The 25,491-nt window shown below is 32.7% G+C and overlaps 4 protein-coding genes across 4 annotated transcripts; 3 read left to right on the plus strand and 1 right to left on the minus strand.

Annotated features, from left to right (window-relative positions):
- Positions 1-10,817: 10,817 nt before the first annotated feature.
- LOC105768501 (casein kinase 1-like protein 1) lies at positions 10,818-16,294 on the plus strand. The gene is made up of 14 exons (XM_012588445.2): positions 10,818-11,425; positions 11,518-11,558; positions 12,396-12,465; positions 12,559-12,707; positions 12,796-12,891; positions 12,972-13,042; positions 13,763-13,824; positions 13,923-13,986; positions 14,073-14,157; positions 14,294-14,420; positions 14,528-14,610; positions 14,690-14,753; positions 14,993-15,135; positions 15,473-16,294. The coding sequence occupies exons 1-14, from the start codon at positions 11,350-11,352 to the stop codon at positions 15,722-15,724; spliced, it is 1,383 nt and encodes a 460-aa protein (XP_012443899.1). The 5' UTR covers positions 10,818-11,349; the 3' UTR covers positions 15,725-16,294.
- Positions 16,295-16,635: 341 nt separating this feature from the next.
- Positions 16,636-17,010, minus strand: LOC105768503 (uncharacterized). Its single transcript, XM_012588447.2, has one exon. It carries the CDS (start codon positions 17,008-17,010, stop codon positions 16,636-16,638), a length of 375 nt encoding a protein of 124 aa, XP_012443901.1.
- Positions 17,011-17,251: 241 nt separating this feature from the next.
- On the plus strand, positions 17,252-19,380 carry LOC105768502 (glycylpeptide N-tetradecanoyltransferase 1). Its single transcript, XM_012588446.2, has 2 exons — positions 17,252-17,548; positions 17,793-19,380. Exon 2 carries the CDS (start codon positions 17,830-17,832, stop codon positions 19,132-19,134), a length of 1,305 nt encoding a protein of 434 aa, XP_012443900.1. The 5' UTR covers positions 17,252-17,548; positions 17,793-17,829; the 3' UTR covers positions 19,135-19,380.
- A 1,670-nt stretch (positions 19,381-21,050) lies between these two features.
- Positions 21,051-25,395, plus strand: LOC105769989 (lycopene epsilon cyclase, chloroplastic). The gene is made up of 11 exons (XM_012591001.2): positions 21,051-21,488; positions 21,943-22,114; positions 22,203-22,338; positions 22,445-22,555; positions 22,648-22,750; positions 22,914-23,057; positions 23,142-23,249; positions 23,780-23,876; positions 23,951-24,079; positions 24,624-24,756; positions 25,007-25,395. Exons 1-11 carry the CDS (start codon positions 21,180-21,182, stop codon positions 25,170-25,172), a joined length of 1,608 nt encoding a protein of 535 aa, XP_012446455.1. The 5' UTR covers positions 21,051-21,179; the 3' UTR covers positions 25,173-25,395.
- The last annotated feature ends 96 nt before the right edge of the window (positions 25,396-25,491 follow it).

Here is a 25,491-nt window from a genome sequence, read left to right on the forward strand (position 1 = left end):
TATTTGTGGGGACCGGAGGTGCTTGGGCGTATTGTTTTATGACCTCCTCCGTTATGTCTTCATGAAGCTCTTCAAAATCATCCTCAAACCAATTGATTACTATCCGACTACCATCAAACTTGTTTGGGACCTTCCCCAACATTGCTCAGCAAAAGTCCACTTTACCGAGGACGATCGCTAATTCTGTGACCCATCCACCGACAAATTGAGTTGTAACGCTACGTTTTCGAGTGTGATTGTACACTCGTCACATGAAAAGTGAAAAGTGTGTGTTCGGGCCTCTATGTTCATAACACCCCTAACTCGAATCCATCGCCGGAACAGAGTTACGGAGCATTACCAAAGTTTACACAATCAATTATCAAACATTTCATTTTATCTAGCATTCATATTAGAAACCAATCAAAAATTATACATATTATCCCTTAAACGAGCCCTCGATGCCCAAATTACGCATTAAAAACAAATAGGGACTAAGTCAAAAACTAAAAAAAAATCGAAAATATTTAAAATTTTCAACACTGCAAGGTCACACGGCCGTGTGGCTAGGTCGTGTGACTCACACGGTTTGGAGACAGGCCTGTGTCTTAGGCCATGTGAGCATTCTGTTTTGTGCAAATTTAAGATACAAGGGACACGACCACACACGGTTGAGACACATGCCCGTGTGAACGAAAATATGTCATTTTACAAGCCACATTTCTCACCCAATTTGTTACTAACCTATCCCCACCAATTCGCAAATCTAGAATCTATAATATGGCATTCAACATAAGCTAAAATAAGTGACTAATCTCAATAATTTACATATAGACCAACATTAAACAAAATACATATACATGCCATTATGACCAAAATTAAAACATTCGAAATTACCGATAGAACCGATGGATAGTGTGATATACCTCCGACAAGCTTCCAACCTAATCGAGCTTCCAATAATCTGAAAAGTAAAGGAACACAATTACGTAAGCAATGAATGCTTAGTAGACTCGTATAAAGTTTAATCATATCAATTCATTTTAAATAAGAATTTTATATATATCCAGAATAATCCAATATCGATACCACAATATTCATAAAGTATATTCAACAACTTTAACTATTCCAAATTTCTAAATTTTTATTTGCATTTCTTTACTTTCCTCACTCATTCCATATGCATAACTCACCAATCATAAACATACCATATCACCATAACCACAAGCTAATGCATTTGAACTTAACCCTTTTAAAATTAATCACATGATAAACTATTTCATAAGAAATTGCATAACTTAAAACTTACAATTCTTTCTTGAGCACAAGTATATTTTCATTTAAGCACTTACCCTTTCAATGCATTATATAAATAAACATATTACCATTTAACCAGTAGCTTGACACTTGTCTAAGCATCAACAATAACACTTGTTAGCATACTTGAACATGTTTCATATAAATTCAACATTGATAAACTTATTTTATCAACATATCACACTTGAATTTATTACTCATCACAACTTCAATCGATGAATACACTTATTTCAGATCAACACCAGTAATAACATTAAGTCTTCAAACATTAATTTCATATGTCACTTATCAGATCTTACCGAATCGGAGAACGGCTTACGGATATGAGTACATCGTATTTAGAAGTTCGAAGGCTGCACAGAAGCACATAAGTGCTAAATAGAAACCCATAAGGGTTGAACAGAAGCTCGTAAGAGCTGAACAGAAACCTATAAGGGTTAAACTGAAGCACAAAAGAGCTAAAGTAAAACTTATTAGGGTTAAACGAAAACTCATATGAGTTAACTGAAGCTCATAAGAGCTAAATGGAAAGTAAACATGAAAGTTCGCAACAAAAGTTGAACCTCGGTTTACTTGGATAATTTGCCGTCAATTCTTCCTTTGCACTGAACGACTGTACTCAATCTCGTGTTCCATTTTAGCCGGATGCTCATTCCAATTCATAATACAATAATATTTAATTTTTATTCAATAATATATTAAATACATAATAAATTTAACAGCATTCCATTTTCAAGAATATATTAAATATGTAACATCTTTTAACAATTTCCAGATAATTATTAAACTTTAACCATACGAACTTACCTAAATTGAAGTGAAATATTTGCAGGAGTTTAGGGAGTATTCTGCAATTTTTCTTTTTCTTTTTCCACGAGTATCTTCAGAATCTTGTTGTAAAATATAAAATTAATTATTCATTAGCATATATTTCAGTTCCAATTCATTTCACAAATTATACCCTTCAATTTTCAAATTTACATAATTACCCAACTTTTACAACTTTTACAATTTAGTCTCTCAACTAGTTAATCTATCAAATCAATTAATTTTCTCGACTAATAATTTATCCAAATATTGTACGCTATCATAAAACCCTTAATAAAACATAAATTTAATACCAAATACTAATATTTTAACTATTTTCACAAATTGATACTAACATCAATATTCAACAAAATCACTTTACATTATCATCATACAACAAAATTAATGCTCTAAACCCACTTGCTATTAATAATTTATTTCAATACATTAATTTAGACAATAAAAATTAATTTCATGCAATTTTGGTCATTTTGACATTTTTACAAAATTATCCTTAAAATTTTACTTTTATTCAATTTAGTCCCTAAGCCTAAAACATGCAAATTAGCCATTTTAATGTAAAACCATGCTAGCTGAATATTCATATATATTTTCCTCCTCCTCCTCTCCTTTCGACATCCTTAATGTATATAATATGCTTATATGTAACATTATTTATAATTTCACTATTTACTTGTATGTTCATTCAAAGTGTCCACTTGAGTCATAATCACTAAATTATTTATATCTTGAGCTAAAAATTATAAATTAAGATCCGCTTGATGTTTTTGAAACTAGACACACATATATTTCTACCATAAAATATCAGAATTTATAATTTAGTCAATAAGTATAGTAAAATCTTCAAATTTATCCTTGTTCTCATTGCTTTGATAGTTTCGACATTTTTTACTAAAATTAATTATCTTTTAGTACGGGTTTGGATGATGTTTCCATTTGTTTTTCTTGAAAATAGACTCATTAATAATTTAAACGTATAAATTTAAACCCATAAGTATTTTTTTACAATTTTGATGATTTTTCAAAGTCAGAACAGGGGAACTCAAAATCATTCTGACCTTGTCCGATAAAATTTATTATATCTCATAATTTACAATTTCATTGCTTACGTTGTTTCTTCTATGAAAACTAGACTCAACAAATTTTAATTTCATATTTTATTCAACCTCTAATTTGATTTCCACAATTTTGGTGATTTTTCAAACTTGAACCATTCTTTGTTGTCCGGAAACTATTTTAATGCTAATTTTACTCTTTCATGGTTCTTTGTATTAACTTTCATTTAGACATACATAATCATTATACTTTTAATTATTGTCCAATTTAATCCTTAAAAACACTTATCATCAACTTTTATTATAACTTCTCTTATTTCAATTATAAAATTCACAAGTTTACAATTTAATTCCTAATATCTTGAAAATTCATTATTTACTATAATTTCACTTTAACATCGCTTTGTAACTAATTCACTAACACTTAACATTCCATTTAAACTTCCTAACATAATACTTTATTTCACAAATAAACTTTTGTACACTTTACAATTTAGTCCTTAAAAGAAATTAATGTAACTTGAAAATTTTCCACACATTCACTTTTTGTATCATCACACTTCATTTGTATTCTCTTTAAACATTCAAATTCACGTGACCTATTTTGTTTACTTTACAATTTATTCTATTTTCTACTACTTCAATATACCATTTTAATTTTCATACATAATATTAGCACACTCACAATTAATTCAACTAATTTAGCATACTCTATACTTAATTAAAATATAAATAAAGTAAATTTCTTGAAGTACTTACCTTGTCTCTTTAATTTCCTCACTTTTTCTACCATTTTCTCCACGTTCACTTCCAATTTCTCTCTTCCAATATGATATTTTAACTCTCTAGTGTCTCTACTTCCTTTCTTCTTTTGGGTGGTTATGGAAATTTTCAAAGAATTTGAGAGAAAAAGTGAGATTTCATAGTAAATGACTAAATTGTAAAGAAAAGAAAATTTCTTTTATTCCTCTCCTTCTCACGTTGTAGCATGGAAAGATGAAGAGAATTCTTCATCTTTCTTTTCTTATATACTAAATATAATAATATAATATAATTAAAAAATCAAGTCAAAATATTAATAAACTATTATTTATTTATTTGATTTTAATCTAAAATATCACCAACATCATCTTACTCTTCAAAATTATCTTTCTTGCTAAATGACAATTTTGACCTTTATGATTTTTTAAAATTTTATCATTCAGTCATGATTTAATTTGGTAAAATTGTGATTTAGTCCCTCATATTTCTTCGTCTATTCAATTTGGTCCTAATTCATCCATTTTCCTTAGTTTCTAGATCATTCCACCCTTAAAAGATTTGCACTATTGGTTCTTCAACTTTTTCATGTTTACACTTTAACCCCTTAAATTTTGAGTATTTACTCTTGGGCCATAAAACTTTTCTCACTTTTTTATTTAGTCCTTTATTGGAATTAATTTATCATAATATACTTTCCAATGTTGACATAACTCAAAATTTCTCTTTTTGTCACTTTATTCCCTTATTTTACTATATCAAGGATAATATTACTTTCTTACTGTAGTTGTAACGACCTAAAATCCGTGGGCACCGAAAAAGTGTGTGTATTATCGGGCCTCCGTCTTAGTGAATTGAGTTTGAAAATAATTATTAGAAGTATTTACGAGACTAGTTGTGTGATTAATTAGGTATTAATTAAGTGAATTTAATCTAATTAAGAATAATTAGGAAAAAGGATTTAATTGCAATAGAAGTGAAAGTTTAATTATAGATTAAAAGAAAATAATAGGGACTAAAATGGAATTAATCCATTTACATGAAAAGAGGCGTCATATATGCATTAAATCCAAGATTTTGTTTAAGTTATATATAAAATTATAGGTATATAATTATTATAATTATTATTATAATTATTTATTCAAATGGTAATTTATATTAATTATATTATTTTATTATGGACTAAATTAAAATTAAGACAAATGTATGGTGAAAAGATGGTACAAATGTAATAATATATATATACACTTGTATTATAATTATTATTTACTTAAAATTTAAGTAAAAGATATTAATTAATTAAATAATTATATTATGAGATTTTTATTTGATAAACAAAATAAATAAAGACAAGTGTATGATGATGATTTAATACAAGTGTATTAATAAAATACATACATTTGTAATACTTATAATTAATTAATTAAACATAAAGTAAAATAAAACAAAGCAAAAGAAGAAAAGAAACAGAATAGAAGGAGACGAAACAGAGAAGAAACAGGGAGAAAGAAAGAAAGAAAAAGAGAAAGAAAGGAAAATTTTGGGTTTAAGGCTTTAAAGCTTTAAAGGTAAGTTTAATCAAGTCCTTTCCTTTTAAATTTGATATTTTAGAATCGTGAGAGTGAAATACTCTTGGATTTAAGTTGAAATTTTGAAAGTTGATAGATTTTTTTTAGTAGGGTTTATGTTGAATAAATGATGGAATTGAGGGTTTATTTGATAGAAATTTTAATTGGAATTGAATAAAGGATTGAATTGTAAACTAAACTATAAGTTTTGAATTTTAGGATTAAATTGAAATAAATTCGAAATTATGAAAATATGATAAAATTAGATAGTTAAATGTGAGTTTGATAGGTAATTAAGTAGTAAAAAGGTATGAATTGAGAAAGAAAAATATATAGGTTTAGTTAGGATTAAATTAGAATTAAAGTAAAAGTTAGATAAAAATTTCAGCAGTTAAATTATATTTTATTAATGATTATCAAAATTATCTTAATTTTTTTCGTAGCTAATATCACACCCGAGGCATCCACGAATAAAGGAAAAGAAAAAGTGGACGAGGAATAGACACGAGAATCACGGTTTGTATCACTATAATTCAAACTTTATTATTATTAAGTGTTTAATTTGCTAATTATGTGTGGTAAGTATTTTAAGGTAAGTGTTTAATAAATGATAAATTTATAATGTGATAATGAAATTGAAACTGATACTGAACTGAATTATGGAATACTGGATATTGTTTTGAGTACTGAGTGAATTGTGAAAATACTGAATATTGTATGTATAATGCATTGAATTGTGAAATTACTGAAATAATGAATTACTGCAATACTGTGAAACTGATTGAAATAAGGAATTTATAATTGATACTGAACTAAGATGAAAAATTGTACTGAAAAGTGAATTAAATACCCTATTAACTAGTCGGATATAGTTGGCATGCCATAGGATATGGAAGAGTACGGGGTATTTGTCGGCTTACTGATCAGGCACTTATGTGCCGACTACTGTTATTGTTACCGATTCGGCACTTCATGTGTCGAATCTTATCACATCGTTATCAATTACCGATTCGACACTTTGTGTGTCGAATCTTATCATATCGATTACTATTTACTGGTGTGTTTGGTTGGAATCCGTGTATCCGCCAAGTCCGAGTCAAGTTAATAGGGATAAATGAAATAAATTTACTGATAAAACTAATCTCGAATGATATAGTATATGTGAAAAGTGAAATTTGAAATTTGAAATAAAGAAATAAGAATGATATATATATATATATATATATATATATAATTAATTGATAATATAAAATGATTGAATTGTTTATTAGTAGTGATAATTGTAATAAAAAGTATGTGCGTGATGTAACACCCCTTACCCGTATTCGACGCTAGATTAGGGTACGAGGCATTACTGAAACATACACTTGTAAACATATTAAATCGAGTAATAAAATTTCATTAATTATTAAATACTTTCAAATTATTAACATGCTTTTATAGTTCTTCACAATATAAGTAATGCAACATTTCCTACCAACACAATCGAGATTCCGATAATCATTTCAATACATCTAATAATTGTCATATTACCAATAATAATTCAATTACAGTAATAAATCACATATCTATATAATATTCATTACCAAATAGCATTCTGTCCAATTAAAATTATACAAAATATAGTTCATACGAACTTACCAGGCTAAATTGTAGAAATACCAAAATTTAGGGACATTTTGGTAATTTTATATTTTCTCGAATTTCCACCCAATCTTGATCTAAATTAATATTTCATTCAATTTACTAATTTAAATAATAAAATAATTCATGAACAATTTGGTCACTTTGACATTTTTACAAATTTGCCCTTAAAGTTTCACATTTGTTCAATTTAGTCCTTGAGCCCAAATCATGCAAATTAACCATTTGAAATGCAAATCCATGCTAACATAATATTCATACATTTATTTTCCTCCTCCTCCTCTCCATTCCACATCCTTAATTTACATAACATGCTATAAATAACATTATCTATAATTTCACTATTTTCTTGTAAATTTATTCAAAGCTGTCCATTTGAGTCATAGTCACTAAATCATTTATATATTGAGCTACAGAAATCCAAATTAAGATCCGTTAATTTTCCCTGAAACTAGACTCACATATCTTCTTGCCATAAAATTTTCATAATTTTTGGTTTAGCGAATAAATACAGTTTATTCTTTAAAGTCATCCCTGTTCTGCTGTCTGACAGTTCCGACCCTTCTTCACTAACAATTAATTATCTCTTTGTACAGAATTCGAATGATGTTACCGTTTGTTTCTATTGAAAATAGACTCATTAAGGATTTAAAAATATAAATTTAAGCCTCTAATTATTTTTCTCCAATTTTTGATGATTTTCCAAATTCAGTACAGGGGAACCCGAAATCATTCTGACCTTAACTCACAAAACCTATTATATCTCATGATTTACAATTCTATTGCTTACACCGTTTCTTCTATGAGAAACTAGACTCAATAAGATTTAATTTCATATTTTATTCATCTTCTAATTCAATTCCCACAATTTTTGGTGATTTTTCAAAGTTGACCTTCTGCTGCTGTCCAAACTGTTTTAGTGCAAAATATTGATTACTAAGTTTATAACACTCTTATTTTCTTTCTCTACACTATTTCTCATCACTTTCTCTTATTTTCTCTTCACTAACATACCAAGAACATAAAACCTTATATAATAAAACTCTACATTAACATCAATTTCATACCTTTTCAATAATATCAAACTCAAAAATATTTTAAAATCTTGATGTTCTTACCTTGCTCAATTGATTTCAATCTTTAACTTGATTTTCTCTCTCCTCCAGCTTCTATTTCTTGAATCTAACTTGATATTCTAGCTCCCCATAGTCTCCTTGTTATCTTTCTCTCTTGATGGCTATAGAAATTCTTTTGATTTCTAGGTGGAAATGGTAGATTTTTGGTGGAAGGACCAAATTGTAAAGAAAAGAAAGTTTCTTTCTTTTTCTTCTCTTCATACGTTGGAATGCATGGGGAAGATGATGATTCTTCATCTTTCCTTCCATATATATATATACTAAATAGAATAATACTAAAATAATAAAATATCATTTAAAAATTAAATTAAAATACTAATAAACTAATATTTATTTAATTAATATAAAATATCTCCAACATCATCATTATCTTCTAGATTTCTCTCTCTTCTAATTGACCATTTTGCCCTTTATGATCTTTTAAAATTCCATCCTTGAGTCATCACTTAATTTAGTAAAATTGCAATTTAGTCCCTCAAAATTCTTCACCTTTTTCAATTTGGTCCTAATCCATCCATTTTCCTTAGTTTCTAGATCATTCCACCCTTAAAATATTTACACCATTGGTCCTTCAACTTTTTCATATTTATACTTTAGCCCCTTAATTTTTGAGTATTTACTCTTAGGCAACAAAACTTTTCTCACTTTTGCAATTTAATCCTTTCTTGAATTAATATGTCATAATATACTTTCCAATGTTGACATAACTCAATTACTCTTTTTATCACTTTATTTCCTTAATTAATCACTAATTCGATAAAATTTTCATATCAATATTTTCATGCAACCTTCTTATCATAATGCAACCCATGTCATAATTTTAAAATAAAATTTCCTCGTCGGATTTGTGGTCCCGAACCACTGTTCCACCTAGACCCAAAATCGGGCTGTTACACGTGATTTAATGTATTTAATTATAAATTGAATTATTGTGATAACACTGAGTATATGCATACTTAGCGTACGGTTGTAGAAGTCAAGTACTGAACCAGCATCCAAAGCTAGACCCGACTTTAGCAAACTTTTGGTGATGTATATTTTCTTTTGGTAATGTGGCATGTACATAGAATGTGTATAAAGGTTTTTATGTTTTTAATATAAATGGTTAAAAAAGATGTTAGTATTATAAGTTTATGCATTAAAATGAAAGAAGTTTAATTATTTTTATTTAATTTAGTATATTGTTAAATTTAAATTGATATTATGTTGATTAAGTTGATTAGAAGGTATTTGGAATAGAAATTGAGAATGTGAAATGAATTGGTTGAATTGGTTGTGATTGGAAATGATATGGTTTTTAATTGCGGGGGTTTTATGTGAAAATAAGCAGAAATTTTGCCGAAATTTGGTAAAAAAAAATTTAGAGTACTTGAACGAGTTTCACTTCACTTTTAATTCACGTTTTGGATTTCAAAAGTTTATTACACAGACTTAGTTATACAATTATATTACGAATGTTATTTTATTATGAATTATCCGTAAATTGTTTGATATGTTTGGTAATACCTCGTAATCCTGTTCTAGCGACGGTTTGGGATTAGGGGGTGTTACAGTAATAATTTTCGGCGTATTACAATGTTTCCACCAATGTGTTGATTAGTGTAGGATTGAGTTTGCAACCCCTGAACAAGCGAGACATATGCAAGAATCTAACCTCTTGCAAGTAGCCATGAATTTGAGGGATCAGAGGCTTTCCCATATTATGTATGAACCCCTTCAAAACACGATAATCTGCCTATTTATAACATAAAAAATTATTTCAATTTATCAAAAAAAAATTAACATGATTGAAAATAAAAAAAATTTTAATTTTCGTCTTACCATTGCTGCTTGGGCGGTGAAAATATGTTTGTCGTAAAAAAGAATTAGAGAGGTGGCCATTAGTGAGAAATTAATCCGAACGAATAAAATACGAGATAATTTAAAAATATATTTTAAATAAGAATATCGATAAATTTAGAATAAAAAGATTGATAGAGTTGAAAATAGGATGTGAATGAAAGAAATGAAATTTGGGGTATTTATAGGCTAAAAAGAAAGTGACTGCTGGCCGCGCTTTTTTGCCACTTATGCAGGAAACACACCTAGTTAGATGCATTTTCTACTTATCAATTCTAAAAACTCAGTTGATATTTCAGTTTTACATATCTTTTAAAAATGTAGTTTAGAAAATTGTTGACATTAAAATAGAATAGAATAAGTTTGAAACTATGAACATAACTAATATACCTATTGGATAATGATCAAATTCAATCTATTTTAAGCTTAATCCCAACAAAGCAAGTTCACGTGAAATATACTCTTCTCCAAATCTCCGATAGATTACAGTCGGATAAAAGTCACGTGACAAGAGGACCCCTCCTTGACAGTGGCGCAAATCTCCGATAGATTACTGTTTATTTTAAAAATTTCCGTCTCTGAAGGAACTTTCGCATCCTTTGCACGCGTAGTAAGCACGCATGGCCTACCATTTCCATCTCTATCTTTCACATCCAGAATTAATTATAAATAAAAAAAATGAAACCAGAAAAGCGGAAAAAAGAAAAAGAACTTTTGAAAGAAAATGCCCACACATAACTAAAACACACGTATCCCCTCCGTCGTTCAAAACTTTGCTCTTTTTATGTTTTCCCTCTTCTCTTTCTCTGCTTCGATTGGATCAAATCCACCACAATGCGAGAAAACAAAGTTCTTAAAGAGAGAAGATACGCTGATATATCTATTTTAATAGAGATAAATATAGAATTATGATTTTTTAGCTACCCCTTACCATAATTTTTCTCCTTTTTCGATTAACCTAACCTAACCCTAGTTTTTTTTTGTTTGTTAATTTTTTTCTTTTTTTTCTCCGTTTAAAATTAACATGAAACTTTAGATCTTTTTGATCTTTTTTTACGTGATCGAAGATTTGATGTGTATGAATTATCGTTGTGGTTGATTCGGTGTTTAGTGTCGCCCGTATAATTTCCTCGTTTTTTTATTTGGGGGATTTTTCTAAGTTAGGGTTTCATATTGTGTAGTTAGAGTTTCCATATATATATTTACTTATTTTAACTTGAATTAATGGAGCCTCGTGTCGGCAATAAGTTTCGGCTTGGTCGTAAGATCGGTAGCGGCTCTTTTGGAGAGATCTATCTGGGTTAGTTACAATTTTTTCGTTTTCTTTCCTCCTCTCCTTTTTTTTTGGCCTGATTTGAATATAATTTGGTGATTTTATTTTTCTCTTCGTAGGTACAAATATTCAGACAAATGAAGAGGTTGCCATCAAGCTTGTAAGTACTCCTTGCTTGAAACTCACTTTTTTGTTGTTAAATTTTGTATATAACAATACCTTTTGTTTGTTTGCTTGTTTATAACTGTATTTTGTTGCATTCTAATGTTCTGTAAAATAGCGATGAAGTTGCTTTTGTTGCTAGGTTTTAAACGGAGCCGTGTTTGTTGGATTTCCTGTTTTAACACTTCCATTTATAACTTAGTGATGCATTTGAGTCATAGCACACATTGAAGTAAGAAAGTGTAGAAATCTGCTACTGCTTGGTTAGTTGGATTCTAGCGAATTTGCAAGAGGGGTTCAAAAGTATTTTCCTGGATAAAATCATAAATTTACAATTGGCTATTGGCACCTTGGTTTTTGCTTTTCAGTTTTTATTTGACCTCTGTTTTCTTTTTTCAGTTTTTCTTTTTGGTTTGTATTAAATTAATGATAGTTATAGTTCCTGGACCCACTTAAAGGGCAAAAGTGAAAAACAGAGAATTGAATTATTAATTAAGTTTTAACATGGTGGGATCATGATATCTCATCAATGTCGTAAGTTATTACTTCCTATTTTCTGGTTTTTGATGGCATCATGGTGGACAACAAGTATATTGAATGGGGTGATAATCCTTTATAAGTTTTTTTTAACAATGTACCATATCAATTAAATTTTGCTGTTCTGTATAAGAATTGCTTTCTAATGTTTAGTGTTGATGATGGTTTTCTCTCTCTTTCTTTTTGTTCAATGATGGTGGTTTTCTCTGTGTTGCAGTTGTTTTAAGTTTTAACCATGGTAAATTCTTTTTGATACATTAGGAAAGTGACGATTTTTATGTTTTTTTTAAATGATCAGGAAAGTGTGAAGACAAAGCATCCTCAGTTGTTATATGAATCAAAGTTATACAGGATCCTGCAGGGAGGAAGTAATGACGCTATTTTGTCTTACCTTTTTTATCATACTGTTTCATGTGATTGCAACTTTTGACTTTTCACCATGTCGATCTTTTTCGTGGCAGCTGGGATCCCAAATGTGAGATGGTTTGGAGTTGAGGGAGACTATAATGTTCTGGTTATGGATTTGCTTGGACCTAGTCTTGAAGATCTATTTAACTTCTGCAGTCGGAAACTTTCCTTGAAGTCGGTTCTCATGCTTGCAGATCAAATGGTAGTTTCATAGAGTTTCATACATTTGATACGTCTGTTCCTTTTCCTTAATGTATTGCAACTTAATGCTATTTTTTTTCTCCCCCCAGATCAATCGTGTCGAATTTGTTCATTCAAAATCTTTCCTACATAGAGATCTTAAGCCAGACAATTTTCTTATGGGCTTGGGAAGGCGTGCGAATCAGGTTTGTGCTTTCTTCTCGCGTTATTGATTTGTTATATTTGTGCAGAGTCTAATGTATTGCTGTTTTTCACTTTCATTTAGGTCTACATCATTGATTTTGGCTTGGCTAAGAAATATAGAGACAGTTCAACACATCAGCACATTCCCTACAGGTGATAGAACTTTGCATGCATGTAATTTATTTGCATTTACGTGCAGTTTCACATCTTCTTCATTGGTTTACTTGTACTACTAGAGTCAGCTGAAATGATTCTCTATGACATTCTCTTGGTTGCACCTGTATTGTTCACTATGGGCTAATAATTATTGGTAGAGTTGGTGCATCATCTTTTAGAAGAGGCATGAAAATTAACGTGGTGGAATGATCCTATACTGATGTAACTCATGACAGTGTATGAATGAACTAATATCATTCAGAAAAGAAAATGCAGTCAGTTGGATTTTAAGCGATATTTTTTAGATAATTTCGTCTTCATCAAGCTTTTATTGTAGGTTCTATTACCTGAGGATACATGTTTCTATTTTTTTCTTTATGTACAGTAGTCTGCCTGAAGATTAATTCATGCATGTCTAGTTCCCTGGTTTGTTTTGCCTTAAAGTTATGGGATTTTCCAACAAAGTTGGTTACACCATTTTGACTTATAGTCGTGATCTTTTAGCATGGCATGTAATTTTTAAATTTGGAAGATAAGGTCTCGTGAAGATCTACCAAAATGGTTGCTGTAGTGAAGGCAGTGATGAATTATCCAACTTCTTTGCCTTGTGTTGGCATGCCTATTTCAATGTTCTTTTTACTAATTTACTCCATTCGTAATTTGCGGTGGATATTCAAAGCCACGTTTTTATGCTTTGCCTGGTCATGATGTTCTCAGGGAAAATAAGAATCTGACTGGAACTGCTAGATATGCAAGCATGAATACTCACTTAGGCATTGGTATGTATGGTTCATTTTATTGGTGGTGTCTTTTCTTTGATGCATAGACCTTTCTTTTAGTCTTCTGAGTTCTGATTCTGTGCTTTGATTCCATGTAGAGCAAAGCCGCAGGGATGATTTAGAATCTCTTGGGTATGTGCTTATGTATTTCCTAAGAGGAAGGTGATTCCTGCTACTTATGCTACTTGCATTTGTGTCATGTTCATTTCCTTGATAGCTTTCATTATTGATGCCTCTTCTCTTGACAGTCTTCCTTGGCAAGGTTTGAAAGCTGGGAATAAGAAACAGAAATATGAGAAAATTAGTGAGAAGAAGGTTTCTACTTCAATTGAGGTAAGGATGCATTTAAATCTTCAAGTTGCTTTAGCTTTCTGTAAAGGTAATTTTTAGGTAATGTTAAGATGTAGATGTATGGCTTAGAGTTCTGGTTTTCTATGCAAAATTGTAACGAAAGATGATGCTGTTTCAGGCCTTATGTCGAGGTTATCCAACAGAATTTGCGTCATACTTCCATTATTGCCGTTCTCTAAGATTTAATGATAAGCCAGATTATGCTTATCTCAAAAGAATCTTTCGCGACCTCTTTATTCGTGAAGGTTTGGTCATTTAGTTTTCCATCTTTGGATGCTGGCAACTTGTATAATCTCCATAGCTCATAGTAACTTCACATCTTTCTTTGTTCTTGTTGATCCTTACTAAACAGGCTTCCAGTTTGATTATGTATTTGATTGGACCATTTTGAAGTATCAACAGTCACAGCTGACCACTCCTCCTGCTCGAGCCCTTGTGAGTGCTTAGTAGGATTATTTTTCTTCGGCTAGTAATCAGTTTGGAATATATCTTTTGTAATGCTTGTCTCTATTAGGGATCTGGTGTTGGAACAAGTTCTGGCATGCCCACTGCTATTGGCAATGCTGACAGACACGCAGGTAATTAGTGCTTCTTCCATATATTTGGTCTTTGCTGGCAGTGCTACCTAGGTATCGAATTTTTTACTTGGGTTTGTGTATCTATAACCTACAAACACATTTGAGCACACTTGCAGTATTATTTCTTTGCCATTTTTCTTTTTATGGAAAAATAATATCACAATTGGGCGATCCATTTCTTTGAAGTTGGAAAGTCAATTTTTGCTTGGAATAATAGCATTTGTATCTCTTGGTTGCAGCTGGGCAGGATGTACAAGCTGCTGGTATGTCACCAATGGATAACTCTCGACGGAGAACAACATCAGGACCCTTGATGTATTCTGGAAGTTTTGCAAAGCAGAAGAATCCAATTGCAAATGATCCTGCAACAAAAGACTCTGCGGTAATTATTATTTTCTTACAATTTATGCTTCTGCACATCTATATTGTATTCTTAGATTTGTCATTAGTCTTGCATTACTGTTTTGCTTCCTTTTCATCTTAATTCTTAGGATATATTTCTAGGTTTCATTGTTTGTGATACATAGGATGACTTATAAATGCTATAATAGTTTTGCATTAGTCCTCTGTCATCCGCAAGGCATCTTTTTAGTATTAGTGCATGTATTCTCTTACCACATTGAGTAGTTTTGAACTGCTCCTATGCATTCCTGTATATAATTTAAATTTTCTACAATGGAATTGTATATTATTGAAACTTGGGTTTTACTTGGATGAAGTATACGGGGCAGTCAGGTGGATCTTCAAAACGAGCTAGCGGTCGTGAAGCAGTTGCTGGAAGTGAGTTTGACCCACAACGGTCTCGTACAACCGATGCTAGCCCTGGTCACAAACATTTAAATCAACAGCGAGGTCCTGTTGAATCTTCTTCTGACCCTAAGCAGACTGGAAGAAACACCAAGAACTACGAAGCTGCCCTCAAGGGGATTGAGGGCCTTCAATTTGAGAGCGATGAGAGAAATCAGTATTAAAATTGTGAGCTATATGAATTGTTGTAAAGCATGAAATGATTTGTGTTGTCCTTGTTGGTGAATGGTGGGTTGAGTTGAAGGAATTTGTAAAAAGTTGGATCTCTGGAGTTGGGATCCTCGTGTTGTGCACCCAAGCATAAATTTCTGCACTGATGGAAGAGCTTGTGAAGTGAAATTTGACTGACACTGCCATCGAAAAAGGTGGTTGCCTGTGAAGGGCTAGAACTGTGGTGTGGCTATTTTCCCAACACTTTTGAACTTCCTGTTTTTACGGTGCCCCTTTCATCTTAAGATCATTGCTTTACTCCTCTGGGACTTGTTGAGGTTTGAAACTTACGGCACTGTAAATTTACCGCATTCATGTCACTCCTGTTTCTCACGTTTTCATTTAGATATTAGTTTATTTTTGTTTCGTTTTGTATCACTGTTCCAAAGGCAATTCTATATATTCTTTTCTCCCTCAAGAGTAATGATAATAAGGGAAGTTACGATTGAGGAGATCATGATAATCAAGATTTGATGTTTCTATTAAGGGCTGGGTATATCATACTCGTAAGCATTGTTTGGTCACCGTCTCTTTTCACTTTTCAGTTCAATGCAATTGATTTTCTTTTCGTTTCGACACTCGTGTCTTAGGCTGAGTATTTTATTCATCAAAAAGTTGACATTAACATAAAGACCGGGGTCCGAACTCCGGAAAAAACCCATCCCCCGAATTTGAAAATCATAATGAAAATGAAGACAACCCTCCATTTCCTGAATTTCTACGATTTGAGGTCACGAACTGTGATTTAGAACTGAGATTGCTTGCATTTTTAAGAAGACGAAATAAGCCTCAATTACTTGCAGAACACCAAATGAAGATTAATGTTAAGACGAGAAGAAGAGCGTTTCGTTAGAGAGTGATACATCTATTCAAAGGAAGACCCATAAACAATCCTGGTGTACCTATCCTTGAGCCACCTAAAACTCTTCTTCAAAGACCCTTTTACTCTTCCCTCAACATCGTAAACCTTATAGCTTGCTACCCTCTTCTTCCTCTGCAACTCCGGATCATTTAAACTCCAGCTTTTCGAACAACACCCGGACTTTCCTTTTCTGAACTTGGCATCGGTATTCTGCACCTGGGTCTGCCCTTGTCGCACTGTTGAAGCGTGGGAAGCACTGTAACAACTGAGATCTTGCTTGCTGTGGATGCCATTCCCATATGACGAATTGGGTCCCTTATAGCTCTCTATCTGCTGCATTTTCACATCTCCATACGCTTTGGATCCCAAGTCTTCCATGAAATTGTTGAGCTCTCAGAGGTAATTTGGGGAAGTGAAGGGCTTTCTCTCGCTGGTGGTAGTAGGAACCTCACTTTTTGTGTGAATGTCTCTAAAAGCTGAAAAGTGGTGGCAAATGAAATGCCGATAAAGTTTGAGCAGAGGAAAAACATTGGAACGGGGTTTAAGCCGAGCGAGGCGGTTTTCGTCGGCGCGGAAACGGGCCAAGAGTCCAACATTCATTTGGACCTTTTGGGCTTGACCGTTGTTTGCTATAGCTTGTGGTTTAACAAAAATAAAAAGAATTTTTATATATTTTTCTACTATCACCTTTTCAGCTTTCACTAGCCAAACTGAGTTTTTTCGGCATCTTCAATGCCGCTGTCTTGAAGAAAACCCTAAAGATTCTTCTTTTGTCTTAATTAAAACCAACAAAACCTAATCTTTCTATTGCTTCGATTTTTAAGATCTAATTGATCTGATTCTATATTTTCTCATCCCTATATCTGCCCTAAATCTCTCAACACCCCCAGATTCTTAATCTGCTCTTTGAAATTGAGTAAGTTACGTATTCCTCATTTTCTTCCCATATTGATCTACAGATCTGTTATTCCATTATATTGTCCTGCAATTCTTTTTTGTTTGATGTCGTTTCAATCGATTTATTTGGTAACGTAATAAATTCTATAGTTTTTTTAGGATATGTTCTGATATTTCTATTCCTTTATTTTTCTATTTGATTTATTTATTTTAATTTGGACATAAATATTTCTATTGATTCAGTTATCCATATAATTTCGTAGGTGTGTTATCGTAGCTGAATTTAATTGATTGACTGAAATGACTGATAACAATTCACCACCTGGTTCACCCAAACAAAACCCAGCTCAGAATTCTGAGACTAACTCATTACCTAAAGATGATAGCTCTCTGGAAACCATAGTTAGAAAGATTCAGGATTCCATGTCCTTAGCAAAGAGACACAAGTTCTGGGAAACCCAACCTGTTGGTCAATTTAAGGATGTTGGGGACACCAGTTTACCCGAGGGACCGATCGAGCCCCCCACTCCCTTGTCTGAAGTTAAACAGGAGCCTTATAACCTTCCAAATCCATATGAATGGACAACCTGTGATATGGATTCAGAAGATACTTGTACCGAGGTGTATAATCTTTTGAAGAACAATTATGTTGAGGATGATGAGAATATGTTTAGGTTCAATTATTCCAAGGAGTTTCTTAGCTGGGCTTTGCGTCCTCCTGGTTATTATGAGAGCTGGCACATTGGGGTTCGTGCTAAGGCTTCAAAGAAGCTTGTTGCTTTCATTACTGGTGTCCCCGCAAGAATAAGGGTGCGAGATGAAGTTGTGAAGATGGCCGAGATCAATTTCTTGTGTGTTCATAAGAAGCTGAGATCAAAAAGACTTGCACCCGTGATGATTAAGGAGGTTACTAGGAGAGTTCATTTGGAGAATATTTGGCAGGCTGCTTACACTGCCGGAGTTGTTCTTCCAACACCAATTACTACTTGCCAGTACTGGCATCGGTCGCTGAACCCTAAGAAGCTTATTGATGTTGGGTTTTCTAGGCTTGGGCCTAGGATGACAATGAGTCGAACCATCAAACTCTACAAGTTACCTGATTCTCCAGCCACCCCTGGGTTCAGAAAGATGGAGCTTCATGATGTCCCTGCTGTTACAAGGTTGCTTAGAAACTACTTGAGCCAGTTTGTCGTTTCTCCAGATTTTGATGAGAACGATGTGGAGCACTGGCTGCTTCCTACCGAGGGCGTCGTGGATAGTTACTTGGTTGAGAGCCCAGAGACGCATGATGTTACTGACTTCTGCAGCTTCTACACGCTTCCCTCGTCTATTCTTGGCAACCAGAACTATTCGATTTTGAAGGCAGCCTACTCATACTACAATGTGTCCACTAAGACTCCATTGCTTCAGCTGATGAATGATGCTTTAATCGTTGCTAAGCAGAAGGATTTTGACGTTTTCAATGCGCTTGATGTCATGCATAATGAGTCTTTCCTCAAAGAATTGAAATTTGGACCAGGTGATGGGCAACTTCACTACTACCTCTATAATTATAGGATAGGAAATGCTTTGAGACCATCAGAACTTGGTCTTGTACTCTTATAGTTCGACATGTTCCAGCTTTGTTTGTGCAGTTTTGTTTCCTTATTAGGTCTGGGTTGCATCATATTAATTGTTCCGCTGCCATCCACAGCCAAGGATTCGGTATGCAGTGCAAGCAAGAGCAGCCTTTGTTGTGTTTCTGAGCTTGAATTGCCTAGGCAAATTACAATATTGCTGTTGACAATGCACATTGTTCAATGGACATCAATATGTTGAGCTTTTAATTGTGGTTTATTTCTTAGTTTGTCATTGCTCTTGCAGTTTTCCATTGCTTTTTTTCCCCCCTTCTTATTGTCCTTGTCGCTTCATTAATTTCCTTAAAGATCAAACAAAGGTGCTTCAACCGCTGTTGTTTCATTAGTTTATATAGTGATGAACTCTTTTGAATGTTCAAACCAACCTTTTGAGGGGGGAATGAAGCTTACTTGCCCAAATAACTGGCATGATTCTCCCGATTTTTCGTGGAAGTGCATCCATATCTGATATTTGTACTTAGATGCATTTGTATTTGATGCCTATTTGGATATTGAATATTCGATGTTGGATATAGATGTTCTTTGAGGACTCTTTTAAGTACTAATTCGTAAGTTCCAAATCAATCATTTTGGGGTTTTTTTTTTTTATAAAAAAAATCTAATTGGTAAGTCTTTAGAAAAAATAAAACATATTTATGTATTGCATCACACATGGCTGAGTATGATAATTTAGCCGTTTTCAAACTGGCTTTAGCCTTTTTCAATATACCAGATTTGGTGCCAACAGCATAAATGAAACCTGTTAACAGCATCATATTAGAGTTGAATTGTTGTTTTCACTCTCTACTAAAAAATAAAATAGTAAATCAGTCTTTGTATATTAAATTAAAAAATAAATTAGTCCTTTTATTAAAAATTTATCTATTTCAAGTGACACATGTATCTCATGCTGATGGGAGTAAAATGGATAGAATTTTTAACCAATTGTGAAATGATCGATTCAAGCAACTAGACAATAACACATCATCACTTAATAGTAGAAATATGTGAAATTTTTAATAAGAATATCAATTTGCTCTTTGATCTAATATATAGTGACTAATTTACCTATTTTTGAATAAAAGTAACAAAATGCAATCCAACTCACATTACTGATTCGTTCATGATATTTTTATCCATCGTAATTGTGTTTTACTTTAGGAGTTATAAACTTATAATTACATAAAATTGTTATTACAATAATTTATATATTATGTAAATTTGATAATATATTTATCTTGTATTCATATTTAATTTGTTTTATTGTATTGTACTTCAAATATTAAAAAATATTTTATCTGTTTTTTCGTCTCACTTTCTCCAAATTTGAATATTGACAAATGGTAAAATTAAAAAAAGAGGAGATATTTTCAACTCCATTTATTTTCCTACCCTTAATAAAAAACACATTATCCAAACATACAACTAGCACTTGGGCCTTGGTTGCTTTCATGGTGTTTCTATTTCTAAGGAGATTCTCCATCTCTATAAGATTTCAATAAGTTCATTTATATAAGAATAAAATAAGGTAAAATTTTTCATGTATTTTTTCTTCTTCAAATTTATATAAAATTAATGAAATAATTATGGACTACTTAGTCCAATAATATTTAGGACTATTATGACTAAAGTACAAGATTAGCAGATAAAATAAGGACCAAATAGAAAGAAAGGTAATTATTGACCACAAAAGGGAGAGAAAAAACTAAAGCTTAAAACGACGCCGTTTAAAGTCTTAGCTGGTTTAGAACTTAGATATGGGTTGGCTTTTCCAGATATCGTCCAATTCCTAGCGCCCACGTGGAAGCAAGTGATGACAGTGAAACACCTCATCAAATTAAATGACACCAGACAAGCTCCTTCCCTATCTATCCCCTGACCTTTCCTTCCTTATATATGGCCAAATGTAAGAAAAATGGTAAAAAAATTTCTTCAGAAGAAGCAACAAAGCAAACATAACAAAAAGCCAAATTTTTAGTTTCAAAATCCAAACTCGGTTGCATTGAAAGAAACAATATACATGCCTTTTATTCTATGTGTTTATTAGTTTCGAAGGTGATAACAATGGAGTGTGTCGGAGCTCGGAACTTCGCGGCAATGGCGGTTCCTACACGTGCCTTTTGGAAAGCAAATCTGATGAGGACTAAAACAGCGATTCCAAGTCATAATCGGCTTATTTCCTTAAAGGTGAGAGCTAGTGGAGCAAGGAGCGAGAGTTGCGTTGCGGTTAAAGAAGATTTCGCCGACGAAGAAGATTTCATAAAGGCCGGTGGCTCTGAGATTCTCTTTGTTCAAATGCAACAAAATAAAGAAATGGATAAACAGTCGAAATTAGCGGATAAGGTTTTCACTTTGCTCACTTTAGTTCGATTTTCATTTGTTGGAACTAATATCGGGAGATATATGGATATTTTCCCTTTTTTTTGGTTATTTCTGCGTGTAAATATGGAGGCCCTACTGGTGGCTTTTGAGCCACAAGAATTTACAGCCTTTTCTGGATTGCGTTTTTAAAGTGGCGACACGAAGATTGGAAAAAAAAATAGTTAAATACTCATGAAAGTTATGACATATGATGGTCACGTGCATCTGGTCAATAGTATTTGGCCGCCTTCTTTGCCCTTAATTTTTGTGGTACCACTAACTAGTTAGCTTTGTTATTTGATGTTCGATTGGTATTTTCTATTTTTGATTTTATTTTTTAAAAAATTGAAGAAAGATTGCATTTTATTAGTGGGTTTTACTGTTTCGTTGAAATATCCATTTTGAGCCTTTGTGATAGCATATATGTTTTTCACAGTTACCGCCCATATCAACTGGGGAAAACGTATTGGACCTGGTAGTTATTGGTTGTGGTCCGGCTGGTCTTGCTCTTGCTGCAGAGTCTGCTAAGTTGGGTTTAAATGTTGGACTAATTGGCCCTGATCTTCCTTTTACCAATAATTATGGAGTATGGGAAGATGAGTTTAAAGGTATTCACTTCATTTTCTAAGCAATTTATGTAAGATTCATTTCGAAGCAATCAAATAAACACCAAGTTAATCTAATGTTCGTTTTCAGATCTTGGCCTTGAAAGATGTATTGAGCATGTTTGGCGGGACACCATAGTATACCTTGATGATGATAAGCCTATTATGATTGGTCGTGCTTATGGACGTGTTAGTCGATACTTGCTCCATGAGGAGTTGTTGAGGAGGTAACAACAGCTCCTTGTCAATGATATTTATGGTCATTTTTCTCTTGGTTATTGCTTCTTCTACTTTCCCGATCATCAATGTTTAATTTGTATTAATTTTCCCTAGGTGTATCGAGTCCGGTGTAATGTATCTTAACTCGAAGGTAGAGACGATTGTTGAAGCTACCGATGGTCATAATCTTGTAGTTTGTGAACACAATCGTGTCGTTCCTTGCTGGTACTATAATTTCTTTTTCTCGTACTGCTATTCCTAAACTTTTAACCTTTTAGTATCACAACTCCTTTCAAGCCCCTAATGTGCTATTATAGGCTTGCTACTGTTGCTTCAGGAGCAGCTTCAGGTAAACTGTTGCAATATGAGGTAGGGGGTCCAAGGGTCTCTGTTCAAACAGCTTATGGCGTCGAGGTTGAGGTACGTATGATACACTAACTGTGATTGTTAACAGTTGTACATATCTTTGCATTTGTTATTTTAATCTCACTGCAGCATGAACAGAAGATTACTCTTTAAGAGGGCGATGGAAGAAAAAATTTCTGAACTTATTTAACAGGATACCTTTTTCTTATTACATCAGGTGGAGAACAATCCTTATGATCCAAGCCTGATGGTTTTCATGGATTACAGAGACTATGCTAAACAAGAAGTTCAATCTTTAGAAGCACAATATCCAACATTTCTTTATGCCATGCCCATGTCTTCAACAAGAGTTTTTTTTGAGGTTTGCACCATGCAATTAATTTGTTTATTGTTTATGTTGTATGCCATGATTAAATGCAAAATGATTTAGAAAGTTGCATTGCAGGAAACTTGTTTGGCCTCAAAAGATGCCATGCCTTTTGATTTATTAAAGAAGAAGCTCATGTCAAGGTTAGAGAGCATGGGAATCCGGATTTTAAAAGTTTATGAAGAGGTAAACTGCATGGTCTAATTAAGATACCAGATTCATTCCGCTATAATGTATGGATTACTTTTTATCATTACTCAGCACCAAAATAGGGCTGCATGTCAGTCATCTCCTTGCCATTTTATAAATTGGTGTTGATGGTCAAAAGATGACTTTCTCCACAAGTCATTTTTCTTTACTATTCCTCATTCACGATTATTTAAGACAGCCCCTCAAATTTGTTAGTAGAAAATCAGAGAAAACAGCTCGTCACAAACAATGCCACATCAAATTCAGGATTCACCTTTCTATCATAGTAGCACATAATTTGCTATCGACTTGGTTTTTATTCATTATTCTGGTCAATGATGGAGTGCAGAGCCCAATGCTCTTAATCCTGGCTTACTTAGAATTAATGCCCATCTATCTTTGCACTTCTCAATTAGTAGTCTATCTCATTTCGTTCCTCACATTTCCATGTTCCAACTGCATCATGAAGTAACATGTGTTGAATGCCAATTTTTATTAGCAAGATGCCATGTTTCAATCTTTTGCAGGAGTGGTCTTACATCCCAGTTGGTGGTTCCTTGCCAAACACAGAGCAGAAGAACCTTGCATTTGGTGCTGCAGCAAGCATGGTGCATCCAGCTACTGGTAGGAATTGGGTTAATAGATATTTCCTTCAATAATTAAGACTTAATACTGCCAATCTAAACCTTCTTAAACAGGTTATTCGGTTGTCAGATCATTGTCAGAGGCTCCAAATTATGCTTCTGTAATTGCAAATATCCTAAAGAAGGATAATTCTAATGGCTTGCTTACCAGTGAAAGAAATAATGGGAATATCTCAATGCAAGGTATGCTGTGTGATTTATCTTCTTTTCCTCTCAACTTCACCTGTTTAAGGGTTTGTAAACAAGTTCTTTCATCTTAAGCAAGCCACGGTAATGGAAATCTTTTTTTTTTTTAGTAATAAAAGAGTGATTAACAAATCAAAACAAACTAAACTGAAGCTCTTAACGTATTCTGGACATCATTTTTGAGCAAGGAGCAACAGCTTGGAATCAGATGCTCAGAACAATGAACAGCTCCATCTTGAACAGACTCAATCTTTGCCATAAAATCAGCCACTTTGTTTGCTTATACTGCATATGCATTATTTGGGTTTAGTAACATGATTAATTTCTCTTGGTAAACGTGATGTCAATTGTCATCCTTGGTAGTTGTTGTCTTTATGATTTGTCATTTTTCTTTTGCTTGGCTTGTATGATTAATTTCTCTTCATAAACGTGATGTTAATTGTGTGCCGTAATGCTATGGCGTTTTGTATAATGTATTAACAACTTAAAATTCAACGCATGGTATCACCCTCTTAAGATGTGTTATTATAATTTGATTCAGCTTGGGATACTCTTTGGCCACAAGAAAGGAAACGCCAGAGGTCATTCTTTCTCTTTGGGCTAGCACTCATACTGCAACTAGATATTGAAGGCATTCGAACATTCTTCCATACATTCTTCCGTTTGCCAAGTTGGTATGACTTCATATTTACCATCTTTTGGTGTTTATTTATAAAGAAAGCCAAGATAACTAACCTTTCCCTTTCCACATCACCCAAATATTCAGCTTTTAAACTTGAGACAGAAAACATAACTCCATGAATAAACAAACCTATCATTAATTTTTTTTAAAATTCATCATTATAAAAGAAATAATGCTTGACTAGCATGAGTTGCATACTTAAAATTTTACCTTGTAATAACTAAGGAATATATTTATTGCAGGATGTGGCAAGGATTTCTTGGTTCTAATCTTTCCTCTGCCGATCTCATTCTGTTTGCCTTTTATATGTTTGTCATAGCACCAAACGATATGAGAATGTCCCTTGTCAGGCACTTAATCTCAGATCCAACTGGAGCAACTATGATAAGAACATATCTCACAATATAGATGGTATCTTTTGTATTTCCTCCCTTGTTTGGTTGTATTTTTCAATTGCTTTTCAAGCAATATTATGAGGAGCCTATCTACCATGAAAATAAGTAGGCATTGTATATTCAAATGTTTGCATGTAAATCTTCTTTAGTTAAATATGGTGCGTATTTTTCTTCCAAATTTTGAGCCTATGATTATGTACATATTTTTTGACCAAATAAACACGAGTTGCGTTTAACTTTCTACTGTACTGCCCTTCGGCAACCAATCGCTCTTCATATTCTGGTGTCTTGTTCACTGCTTCTTTATCATTAGTGGCAACCACTGACAGATG

Source organism: Gossypium raimondii, chromosome 5, assembly GCF_025698545.1.
Source record: "Gossypium raimondii isolate GPD5lz chromosome 5, ASM2569854v1, whole genome shotgun sequence".
Lineage (NCBI taxonomy): Eukaryota > Viridiplantae > Streptophyta > Magnoliopsida > Malvales > Malvaceae > Gossypium > Gossypium raimondii.

What these genes read in the sequence shown, in the direction of transcription:
- LOC105768501 (XM_012588445.2), top strand. Translation starts at nt 11,350, where the DNA reads ATGGAGCCTCGTGTCGGCAATAAGTTTCGGCTTGGTCGTAAGATCGGT. An exon ending in CATCAGCACATTCCCTACAG is followed by an intron (nt 13,043 to 13,762) that starts GTGATAGAACTT and finishes TGATGTTCTCAG; the next exon opens with GGAAAATAAGAATCTGACTG. An exon ending in AGGTTTCTACTTCAATTGAG is followed by an intron (nt 14,158 to 14,293) that starts GTAAGGATGCAT and finishes ATGCTGTTTCAG; the next exon opens with GCCTTATGTCGAGGTTATCC.
- LOC105768503 (XM_012588447.2), bottom strand. Translation starts at nt 17,010, where the DNA reads ATGGAAGACTTGGGATCCAAAGCGTATGGAGATGTGAAAATGCAGCAG.
- LOC105768502 (XM_012588446.2), top strand. Translation starts at nt 17,830, where the DNA reads ATGACTGATAACAATTCACCACCTGGTTCACCCAAACAAAACCCAGCT.
- LOC105769989 (XM_012591001.2), top strand. Translation starts at nt 21,180, where the DNA reads ATGTGTTTATTAGTTTCGAAGGTGATAACAATGGAGTGTGTCGGAGCT. An exon ending in ATGGGAAGATGAGTTTAAAG is followed by an intron (nt 22,115 to 22,202) that starts GTATTCACTTCA and finishes GTTCGTTTTCAG; the next exon opens with ATCTTGGCCTTGAAAGATGT. An exon ending in TTCTTCCGTTTGCCAAGTTG is followed by an intron (nt 24,757 to 25,006) that starts GTATGACTTCAT and finishes TATTTATTGCAG; the next exon opens with GATGTGGCAAGGATTTCTTG.